Here is a 12202-nt window from a genome sequence, read left to right as displayed (position 1 = left end):
GTATGTAGTTTATGATGCGAGATGTACTTACTCTTCGAGAAGAGACGCTGGTCCATGCTTTGCCTTGTTTTACAGTCAATCTACCCTGAAATGAAAATGCAGTATGGGAAGGAAAACTGGCGTCAGGGCACTATACCAAGGTAGCAAAGGGGGCTTGTTGGTGTGGCATTTTGACCTGAGTTTTTTAGCACGAATCATAATTGGGGGGGGGGGGGGGGACATAAGAAGACAAACAAAACGCACATGGCGCCGTGTGTGTCCCGTATATCTTTTTTATGTCCAGTTGTATTCGCGCTAAAAAACAACTCGAATCAAGGCACTATGACAACTGAACAAACGTTAAAGGCCGCGTAAAACGCCTAGTTTAAGGTAGTGTAGATTCATTCATTCATTCATTCATTCATTTATTTATTTATTTATTTTATTTATTGATTGATTTATTTATTTATTTAATTATTTATCAATACTGCGATCTGGTTGGCAAGAAAACTTTGCAAGGTGGATGTAAAGTTGCACGTACAACATACATTAGAGGCATAGAAATACATAGGCATGAACAGAAAGAAGGGGTTGGTGGGGGGGGGGGGGGGGGACAGAGAGGCCCAATCTTTGGGAAGTATAACCATATGAAGCCAACAGATAGCGAAACCAAGGAAAGCACAGGGCTAGTTTCAAATTGAAGTGGTAGAAATGATGAATGGAAATGAAATCGGAGGATTAATTACTTTCCGCCGGTGGGAGTCAAACCCAAAACCTTCGCATTACGCGAGGGCCTCGAATACTACGAGTTTCATGACTTAAGGTGGCATACACGGATTCATTGGTCAGCTGCCGGATCATAAAGTTTACTGACTATGTGCCGCCATTAGTCAAACAGGATCTTTCACATCCTCCGCAATTGTGCTAGTGACGCTAACACTCCCATGGTTACACACATATAAATAGTCAAAATATGTGGACGTGGGAACAGCCGCCGCATTTGGTAGTGCCAAAATTGGTAGTGCATCGCACGCGTTATGCGAACGCTTTGGGTGTGGCTTCCACCCGCGGAAAGCAGTTTTTTCGTCCACTTTCTTTCACCTTCAATTTATCATTTCTATCGCTTAAATTATAAACTTGAAATAAGTTACCTTAGGTTTTTCTTGGCTTCATTATCTACTGGCTGAATATGGTTGCGGAAGAGAGACAGACATTTAAGTTATTCAATAGCAGATATTTGACAACATGAATGTTAAGAATAAGCAGCCTGAGCAGCATATGTCCTAAAGAAATGAAAATAAAACAACAACCAAAAAAGAGAAAAAAGTGGCAACGATCACTGTGTTACAATTTCGTCAGTCAGGTTATACCATTCGGCGACATTTATAAGAAAAAAGGAATATTTCAAGCTATTATTTGTTGGTGAAGAGGGTGTTGTGGACCAAGAATGTCGTTTCCGTGTGGCGTAACCAGTGAAATAGTTGAAAATATGCAATGTGTCAATTTCGTAGTAGGATTGGTAATATCGATGAATGATTATTCGATTAAATGTATCCCGTAAAACGATTAATCTTCATTGATGTCCACCTTTCATTTAATCGACTTAATCGATTAGACCTGTTCGATTAATCGTTTTCGAGAGTTTGACAGGAGTGGCGCGAAAATTCTGAAATCGTAGTGGAATGGCGGCGCACGAGCAGTGACTGTGGAGCTGTGGTAGAGTGCCTGTCGACTGTTTTTCTGAGTCCCGAGTAATGCCGGGCCGAGCTCTTCCGCTGTTTCCCCATGCCACACAGGCCACCACGCCACCCGAAGCCGAAGGCTTGAAATGCCCTTGCAATTCAAGGCATACTATAGCAATCCAGTCGCTCATCGTCGTGTCGCGCCCAGTCCACTAAAGACGAGGCACAGCATGCGCGCAGGTTTAAAGCATGTATTTTACATAGCGATGGAGTTCGCATTCATTCCAGCAAATCTATTGCCTCCTGGCATCTATTCTCGCATTCTAGTTGTGTGGCCATTCAAAGAAGGTGTCGGTTTCAACCAACCATATCAGCCAATTGTCATTCCGGCGCGCGCTCTCTCTCTCTCCTCTTAACCTTCGCGTATCTTGTGGAAGCTTCTAGACTCCGTTGATCGCGTCGGCTGTCCGTGGCGTATGTGCTCTCTCCCTCTGTCGAAGCGGCCGCGGGGCCGATTTGCTCTTTCGCTGGCTTGCGTGACACACGGCGCGCGCTTTGATTTAGCGCACTTTTGTGGCAATGCCCCCCACTTTAAGAATAGTATGCAATAGTATTCCAAGAAGACACTAAAGCATTGCACAAAAATGTCGACTACGCACGAGTCCGTAGGTCCATAAATCAGTCCATCACAAATCACACGTCACTTCACTTCCGATACATCGTGTACAAACACAAGTCACACAAGTACACATTTACTACACAATAACACGTTTCTCGCCTAACAGCGCCGAAATATGAAACAAAGCATGTACAAGAAGTGTACAAAACTGTGGCAGGGTAGTTTACATAAAACAATCAAAACAGCACTCTGTCCATAATGCATAAATAAACACTCGGTGCACTCATCAAAACACTTCGCACCACACATAATCGTCACGCATTTAAATCCGACTAAGGTAAACGGCGCTTTTTTTCCGTGTAGTACCGGTAGAATAGCTCATTCTCACGCCGGAACTCCACCGTACAATTGCTGTTACGGCCTGGCCTTTAGGATCTTTTCCAACTTGCGAGAACCACATATTTAAGGACTCGTCTTGTTCTTGTTCTTTGGCGTAGTCATCAGTCTCGGTTGGGTTCTTTTCGGAATCGGGAGTGAAAAGGGGCTGGAAAGGCTTTGCCTCAGCCTTTGCTTCAGCTCGAGTGACAGCTTCCGCGGTGTTCTCGTCAGCTGTTGATGGTTTTCCGCGAGGTTCTTCGATCGTCGATGGTTCGACCTTCGGCTCGTCCTCCAAAGGTTTCGGATCATCTGAGGTTCGAATTGCCTCGTTGTTTAATATGATTATGTCCTACAGTGTCCATGCAAAGAGCAGTGACACTCCCGCTGTAATAGGGGTCTCGACCTCAATTTTGGCTTCGGGAAGCTTCTTAGCCGTACCATTGACCAGGTAAACTAAACTGGTTTCGCCCGTAACTCATCGTCGTTGATGAAGTCCCTTCGCACGGTCACTGTGCTGCTGCCGGTAACTCGAAACACCGTGATCGGTTTTCCTTCCATTTTTCCGGCAAGTACACGCATTCCTCTAACGAGAAATTCTGGGCGGGGTGTCATCACAGCCTTAACGACCGGAATTCTTTTTCCCTTTCGTAGTTCTACAAAGCCAGCGTTTGTCTCTTCTACTTGGTGTTTTGGTGGGGCATACACACATGATGCCTGGGAAGCTTCTTTCCCTCCGTTGCGACATGTATCGGCTTTGGGACCATTTCGCCCACATTTTAAACATTTGACATCATTGGGGCGCGTAAAATTGCTGCGTCAATTGCTGGCATGGCGGCCCATTCGGTTACGAAGAACACTTCGGAACGGGCTTCTTAGGATTTCTCCTTTCATAGGATGCCGGTTCCTTTGCGTCCTCTGGCACCTCTATTTTGATCTTGGAGAGATTGCTGCCTCCCTGCGCTTCCAAAAATTGGTGTGCCAATTCCAGCATATCTTGAAGCGGCTTAGCTTTCCTTTCTTTCAGATAGAGTGACAGGCTCGGGTGGCAACTGATGAGGAATTGCTCCTTGATCAGAAGCTCTCTAAGCGCACCGTACTCCTGTGCAGTCTCTGAAAGTTCGGTCCACCTATCAAAATAGTGGCTGAGCCGCGCGGCAAATTGCGTAACGGTGTCGCCATCGGCGGGCTTTTCGGTCCTGAACTTATCTCGGAAGGCTACGGTGAACCTAAAGCTTTTTAGTAGAGCGGCTTTCATCCTTCCATAATTATAGGTATCGGTTGGCGTCATTCTACCGTACATACTAAGTGATTCGCCACTCAAACACGTGCTCAACGCAGTGGCCCTTTGATCCTCTGGCCAATTCTGGCTTTTAGCAACCGTCTCAAACTTGTGCAAGTCAGCATCCAGATAATTTTTTCTTTCATCGAATGCTACAAGCAGCTTGCTTGGGTTCGGACGGAAGCTAGTGTCTTCCCTTTCAGAGCCATTCACTCTTGCCTGAGCGGGAGCGTCTGCGCGCTGCTGCAAACGAAGACGTTCGAGCTTTAATTCGTGCTGTCTGTCTTCCTCTCTCAGCTATTTCAGCGTCTCTTTCTTCTTTTATCTGTCGCTCCTTTGCTTCTCTTTCTTCTTTGACTCTTTCGGCTGCTAGCTTCTCTGTCTCTGTCTTGCTACAGCTTCTTTTTCCTTCTGGCTAACCCACTTCCGTAGTTCAGCTCCGGAAACACCCATCTTCTCACCATGGGGAACTAATTTCTCGAGATCCATGATGCCCTTGAAAGATCTAGCCGCGTGCAAAAAAATATCTGCCTAGATTTTAACTATCACAGCTGGAAGACCAGCTCTGAGCCGTCCGGCAAGCCGAAGATGCCGCCCGAGTCCAAGGGCTTCGAGCCGACACCTGAGGCCACTAAAAGCAAAGTGCTGGCACTTTAAACAAAGTTTATTTCAACTTCTAACGAACTGCTCTCCACACACAAGTTAACAAAACGTGGTGCAACACTCAAAATTGTTTACGGTGGCAACGTAAACGACCCTAGGCTCTTTCTTCCTACTATGAACGCACAATTTCCCACCAGAAAGGTCCTGTCTTGGACGCCAGAAATATTGTCACACACAACGTGAACGAGGCGCCAACGCCGGGCCAAATTCCAAAGGCGACTTATCAGCTTCCGAAAATAACGCCACGAAAGCAAGGACAATTAAAAAGGGGCCCTCTATGCTGCGTCAGCTGGCGCTGGTTGTGGTTCAAAGATCGAGTCAGAGCCCAGATTTGTCAAAACTCAACAAAATATAGTCTTCAAATAAGGCAGTTACATACACACATACACACTTCGGCTAGGCACAACACAATGTAATTCAGATGGGTGTTAACAAAACTCTGGAAAATAATTAACGACAAGCACTAAGAGTCCAACACACATAGTACAGAATGAATAGGAACACAAAATGTCACATCGAATTTACCCGGGCTGGTCTTGAGCCAGACGACCTCGGCATAGCTTAAGGCAAATGTCGAAGAAGGAACTTCTGAGGAAATGCAGACGCTCGATGAACTCGTCGGTGAGCTTGCCGGGGAATCCCCTTCTTCCGCAGATGGTCAGTCTTCACGTCACATCTCTTCACCGGCGCGGTCTGATCCCCCTACTTATTCCCGCACGGCGCTTCAATTGTCTTTTCCGGCACTTCTCGAACCTTCTGACGGTGTCGTGATCCCGTAGCATGAACAAAGCCTGGGAATCTTCTAGACATTTCTCGCGTTTTCGACCGCGGCTCCGAAGACTCTCCGATAAGGGTGGTGACTCATCCTTTGGCACACACTCGGGCTATCGCACTCCTCTCTCTCTCTCCTTTTAACCTTCGCGTATCTTGTCGAAGCTTCTAGACCTCGTTGGTCGCGTCGGCTGTCTGTGGCGTATGTGCTCTCTCCCTCTGTCGCAGCAGCCACGGGGCCGACGTGCTCTTTCCCTGGCTTGCGTGACAAGCAGCGCGCACTTTGCTTTAGCGCACTTTTGTAACAATAGTCGAAAGCAGAACCTCGAGATCCACGGACCTAAATCGAGGAAAATGAAAATCTGCTGTCTGAAATTAACAAACTGGGGGCCTCTCTCGGCCTTCGCCAGTTTGTCCAAGAAGATATAGACGGCGTTCACCGTCTTCCCGCAATGCATGGGTGGTAGGCTCTCATCCTAGTGCGTTTCCTTTCAAGAAAAACAAAGGATACTGGCAGGAAAAAGCTAGGGAACTGCGTGGAAGATAATCACATATCCTCTTCTACGATAACTTTACCCCGCGAAACAAGCAACAAGCACCTTTTATGGATGGCTCGTACAAGGGCACAGCAAATGGGTCATCGCTTCACATGTCAAAAGAACGGAAAGGCGCTGGTCCGTAAGGGCCTAGGAGAACTAACTTTGCGCATTACAGGCGTGGTAGATATGGCCAAGATTAAGGGAACAGCAAGTGTCGACAGTGGCAAACGATATGAGAGCCCGTAAGCGTTAATTCAGTGATACTTTTTTTTCTTACCACTGATAACTTTTGGCTCTACGGATCACGACGGCTCTGCAGAAAACCACGGGTTCTATGGAATACAAGAATTTAACAAAGCAGTATGAGGCTTACAGTATCATCCGAGTAAGTAACTTTCTTTGTTTTGTTTAAACACAAGAAGCCTCAGAAACAAAAGTGACGACATTGGCATCTACTTCAACTCCCTTGTCAATAAGTTCGATGTTCCAGCATTCACTGAAACCTGGTTTATTGGTTCGTCTAACGTTCAATTTGAAGAATAAGGATTATAAACAGGGATAAGGTGCCTCAGAAAGGCTGGCCAACGTTTCGATAGGAGGACCTATCTTCGTCAAAGGCGGCCTCGTCATCCTCGGCGGGTTAGTTTTAAAGGGTTAGTGGAGTGACGTCACGTCGATGTCCGCTGTGGCTGTCTGTAAAGGGAGAGACTGAAAAGAAAATGAGCGCCGGCGCTTGACTGGCTAGGCGCGGTTTCTAAGACGAGGGCCGGCGCTCATTTTCTTTTCAGTCTCTCCCTTTACAGACAGCCACAGCGGACATCGACGTGACGTCACTCCACTAACCCTTTAAAACTAACCCGCCGAGGATGACGAGGCCGCCTTTGACGAAGATAGGTCCTCCTATCGAAACGTTGGCCAGCCTTTCTGAGGCACCTTATCCCTGTTTATAATCCTTATTCCTCGTGTGCTACTCCATTAGTCAGCCATCTTTTTTTGATTTTGGATGTTCAATTTGAAGAGTACTCTCATGTGCCCTTATTCAGAGACAACAGAAAAAGGGGAGGTATCTCTTTGTATTTTTATGAGGGTATCTCGTGCGTCTTCCTAGAGACATTTTCCGTTGTTCAGAGTGATTACGAGTTACTTGTTGATTCTTGTGGTTGTGAAGAAAAAGACGCGCCTCCATCCAGCAGCATCGCCAACGCTCGGCCCGCTCTGCTCGCGCTGCTGGTCGCTGGTGTCGTTGGAGACGGTGCCCACCCTGCCTCGCCGTTCCTTGAACTCGTAGCGTCCTTAACGGACACCGCCAATAAACCTCTTCTGAATTGGTGGAGGTTGCTGGAATTACCCCGTCACTTGCATCCTGGAGCTTCGAACTCGAACCCTTCCGCTCATCATGACTGACAACACAGACCCGCCGCCGCCTGCGCCCCAGTCAGTCATCTGCACCGGGGTTCCTCGGCAACGTGATCCGAAGGTCTTCAGCAGTACAGATGAGACCGAAGTGGAGGACTGGTTTACGTCGTATGAACAAGTGAGCGCGCAGAACAAGTGGGACGACGCCTCAAAGTTGACCAACGTCATTATTTATCTGACCGTCGTTGCCCAACTGTGGTACCATAACCATGGAGTCGACATCCCGTCATGGTCAAGTTTAAAGACATCTTTCAGTCAAGTGTTTGGTCGATCTGCTGTCCGCAAACTATGCGCTGAACAGCACTTGCGAGAACGTGCACAGCAGACTGGTGAAATTTTCATGAGCTACATTGAAGAAGTAGTTGACCTTTGCAAACGTGTCAACGCCGCCATGCTCGTACTGATAAAATTCAACACATCCTCAAAGACATCGATTACAGTGCATTCCAGAGGCTTTTGGCCAGAAATCCGCGCAGCGTTTCTAAAGTGGTCACGTTATGTCAGAGCTACGAAGAGTTGAAGAAGCAACGCACCCTGACTCGGCAACCTCTTTCGACCGCCGACTCGTTATCGAGTCTCGTTGCCGTTTCCGACTACTCTCCACTGCTTCAGCAGATTCAAGACTTCGTGCGCTAGGAGGTTGCCCGTCAACTTTCCTTGTCCCCTTTCACTCAGGCGCCGTACTGTCGCCTGCCCACAAGGCTCCGCAGTGTCATTTCCGAAGAGGTCGCTCAAGCTGTTCCCGTTGCTCACCACCAGCCACCTGTGGCCGCGCCTCTTCCCTATGCGCAGACAGTGCAACCTGTGGCCGCGCCTCTTACGTATGCGCTGGTAGCGCAGCCTGTAGCCAGGCCTCTTACGTATGCGCATGCAGTGCAGCCTGTTGCCTCGCCTAATACCAATGCGCAAGTAGTGCGTAGGCCTCCCCAGCCACCTTGTTCGATCCTGCAACAGTCTGCACCACCCGCCGCACCTACTGTTTCTTGGGCCAGGCCGAGAGCCAGCAATCTATGGCGGACGCCTGACGATCGTCCCATTTATTACGCCGCTGCACGCCAGGACACGTCGCTCGCTATTGCCGCCGTCGCCTTCAAACTTCCGACGACGCTGCTCGGCTGTTCCAGTATGCCAGTCAACCCATGCGCCAATCAGCCCCGGGTCCCACCCAGCGGTATATTTCTTCTGGCCTCCCTGAATTTCCGTTGCGCCGTTCCGCAACTCCTCGTGGACGATCGCTCTACCCAATGCGTCGCCGACCTGCACCCTCCGACCAGGAAAACTAAGCGTCGCAGTTCACGAGGCAAGAACTGCGTCATCTTCCAACTGCCCAAGCCCTCGCTCTTCTCCTGCTAACATGGTCGCAATATCTGTCGAAGGTATTTATACTTTTGCGCTTGTGGACACCGGCGCCGCCGTTTCTGTTAAAGCCGCCAAACTCTGCCATTCGCTGCGCAGGGTGACCACGCCGCTCTCTGGACTGTCGCTTCACACGGCAAGCGCGCAGCACGTTACACCTCTTGCATCCTGTACGGCCCGTGTACTTTTCCAAGGCGTTTTGTTCTTCCTGCCTGCTCACATGACGTCATCTTCGGGTGGGACTTCTTGTCCCGTCATAATGTGGTCATTGACCGCGCACGAGCTGAAGTTGAATTCTCGCCGCTGTGTGACGCACCATTCCACGACGCTCTTGATCAGCCACCTAAGCTGGTCGTGCGTGAGGACACCGACATTCCGCCTGGCTCTTTTGCCCTTGTGCCAGTCTTCTGCGTTGCCGCCACCGATGCTACGGTCTTTACACCATCTCACATCTTTATGAGTCACAAAGGCGTTCCACTGCCCTTTGCAACGCTTGACATCGCCGTCGGCATCAGCAATACTTTTGTGTACAATCCACTTTCGGCGTCCCTTACGTTGCTTGTCGGCGAATGTCTCGGCCGCGTTCTTTGTTACCGTGCCCGACGAATCTTTTCATCTTGACTCCAACGAACTCCTCGCCCTTTCAACGCTTGAAGAGTCGTCTCGTGACATGTTCTCCAGTTCCATCGCCACTACACTCGCCCCTGCCGAACACCCCTAGCTCCTTCAGCTTCTATACCACTTTAGAAATTCTTTCGATGTTTCTCAGCCGCGACTGGGCCGAACGTCTAAAGTGCAGTACTACATTGATAGCGGCTTACACCATCCGTTGCGTCAACGACCGTACCGTGTCTTTGCCGACGAGCGTCGCGTCATTAACGACCAAGTCGACGATATCCTACGCCGTGGTGGTAGCCAACCATCCCACAGTCCCTGGGCATCGCCTGTCGTTCTCGTTTGCAAGATGGATGGGTCTATTTGCTTTTGCGTTGACTACCATCGATTAAATAAGGTCAAGCACAAGGACGTCTATCCTTTACCGCGCATCGACGACGCCCTTGACAGTCTTCAGGGCGCAGAATTCTTTTCGTCCCTAGACTTGCGTTCTGGCTGCTGGCAGGTTCCCATGGCTGAAGCCGATCGCCAGAAAACGGCAATTGTTACACCTGACGGCCTATACGAATTCAACGTGATGCGCTTTGAACTTTGCAACGCGCCTGCTACATTTGAACGACTCATGGACAATAGGCTGCGTGGTCTCAAGTGGTCTATGTGTCTTTCTTACTTCGGCAATGTCGTGGTTTTCTCGCCTGATTTTCCGACCCACCTACTTCGCATTAGACATCTTTTGACGGTGTCTCAGCAATGCTAGCCTGCAACTCAACCTCAAAAACTGCCTCTTCACCGCGCGGGAGCTCACCATCTTAGGCCACACCGTGTCCAAGCACGGCATTCTACCGGACCCTGCGAAACTTCGTGCAGTCGCTGAGCTCCCCAAGCCTACTAACGTCAAAGAACTTCGCAGTGTTGTGGGCTTGTGCTCACATTTCCGGCGCTTTGTACGCAATTCCCTTCGATCATGTCGCCCTTGACCCAGCTCCTACGCGGTGGCGCGGACCTCTCCTCCTGGTCCTCTGCATGCGACATCGTGTTTACTACACTGCATCGTCTTCTTACCTCTCCACCTATTCTTCGCCATTTCGACCCGACAGCTGCAACAGAGGTACAGCCGCGAGCGCGGTCGGTCTTGGCGCCGTCCTCGTGCAACGAAAGCCCGGCTACTTCAAATACGTGGTCGCCTATGCCAGTCGTACGCTCATAAAAGCAGAGGCCAATTACAACGTGATCGAAACGGAGTGCTTGGCTCTAGTAGGGACGCTTGGCAAGTTCCGCCCATACTTATACGGTCGCCCATTTGATCTAGTAACGGATCACCACGCGCTTTGTTGACTCGCCACGTTGAAAGATCCATCCGGCCGCTTAGCACGCTGGGCACTCCGAATCCAGGAGTACGATACTCGCGTCGTCTACCGCTGCGAACGCAAGCACACTGACGCAGATGCCCTGTCCCGTTCACCTATACCTCCAGACTCCGCCTGCGGAACCACTTGCGCACACCCCCTGTCATCTCTTGATCTTGCCTCAATTGGCACCGAACAACACCGTGACCCGTGGATCGCTTCTCTTTTCGCCTATCTTTCTGGATCATCGACCACCCCTCTATCCCGATTCCTCCGACGCCAAGCTGTTCATTTCGCCATTCGTGATCAGCTGCTCAACTGACGCCACTACGCTGCCGAAGGCCGTAGGTGGCTACTAGTCATTCCCCACAGCTTAAAATCTCAAATCTGTGCCTCTTTTCACGACGATCCGCAATGCGGCCACGCCGGAGTATTTAAGACTTACGAACGCATTCGCCATCGCTACTACTGGCGGGGGAATGTACACTTTTGTACGAAAGTTTGTTCAGAGCTACCCTGACTGTCAACGTCGCAAATTACCACCTTTACGCGCGTCTGGTGCCTTGCAGCCGCTTCCGTGCCCTGCCAAACCCTTCGATCGCCTCGGCATTGACCTCTACGGCCCGCTTCGCATGACACCGGATCGGAATCGGTGGATCATAGTGGCTGTGGACCATTTGACACGCTACGCCAAAACTGCTGCTTTACCGAATGCAGCGCGGGATATAGCATCTTTCGTCCCACATCGCTTCATCCTTCGACATGGCGCCCCTCGAGAACTCCTCAGTGATAGAGGTCGCGCCTTCTTCTCCGAAGTCCTTGAAGCCCTGCTTTCGGAATGCCACCCCTATCGAAAACTCTCATATGAAATTATACGTGCCACGTATACATTCTTACGTGCCGCGTATCCGTTCTCAGGTGCCACGTATCTCTTCAATATGTGCCTCGTATGGAAGCATACGTGCCCCGCATCCATTTATGTCTGACTCATACGGAACAATATGTGCCACGTATAGAACCATATTTGCCACCTACAGAACCAAATGTGCCTGGTATCCATTCGCCGTGCCTTAAATGTAGATTCACGTGTACCTTGTATGTGCTTCTGTGCAGCCCCCAAGTGGATGACATGCAACCATCAATCCCAATAGCTACCTTAATGCCAACTTGTTCATTTCTTGTAAGAGCTTCAAGGCATATCTGCATGTTACAAATGTTTCTACACATACTGTACAATTAACTCAGCAGGATCACTTTAATAGTTGTGTTTGCAAAACATTTACACAGCCAAAGTTGTTCCTTAAGCCATACTGTAAGTTTACTGGTGACATTAACACTGCACAGTAAGATTTTATGTGAAACATAATTACAAATTAAGTTTCTCTCCAGTAAAAAATTACCAAAAGTGTATTTGCATCATGCTTAATCTGCACTAGTTTTTGGAAGGAGACATATTCAGTCAGGATGGTATGTGTTAGGTGGATGTAGGTCTAGCAGTTGTGATGAAGCTGCTGAGTAAAGGAAATTATGGAGAAGTAATCAAAGCATGGAAAAACTTC

The 12202-nt window shown here is 49.2% G+C and overlaps 1 protein-coding gene across 2 annotated transcripts in view; it reads right to left on the bottom strand.

Annotated features, from left to right (window-relative positions):
• Window positions 1-12202, bottom strand: part of LOC119458495 (lipase member H-like) — a 288765-nt gene that overhangs the window by 228679 nt on the left and 47884 nt on the right. For both annotated transcript variants that reach the window (XM_049671281.1, XM_037720332.2), the window contains exon 2: window positions 32-85. In XM_049671281.1, coding sequence (XP_049527238.1) covers window positions 32-56 — 25 coding nt within the window. In that variant the 5' untranslated portion in view covers window positions 57-85. The remainder of the gene's footprint in view (window positions 1-31; window positions 86-12202) is intronic.

Source organism: Dermacentor silvarum, chromosome 7 (genome assembly GCF_013339745.2).
Source record: "Dermacentor silvarum isolate Dsil-2018 chromosome 7, BIME_Dsil_1.4, whole genome shotgun sequence".
NCBI classification, from domain to species: domain Eukaryota; kingdom Metazoa; phylum Arthropoda; class Arachnida; order Ixodida; family Ixodidae; genus Dermacentor; species Dermacentor silvarum.
This window is presented reverse-complemented; position numbering and strand designations above follow the sequence as displayed.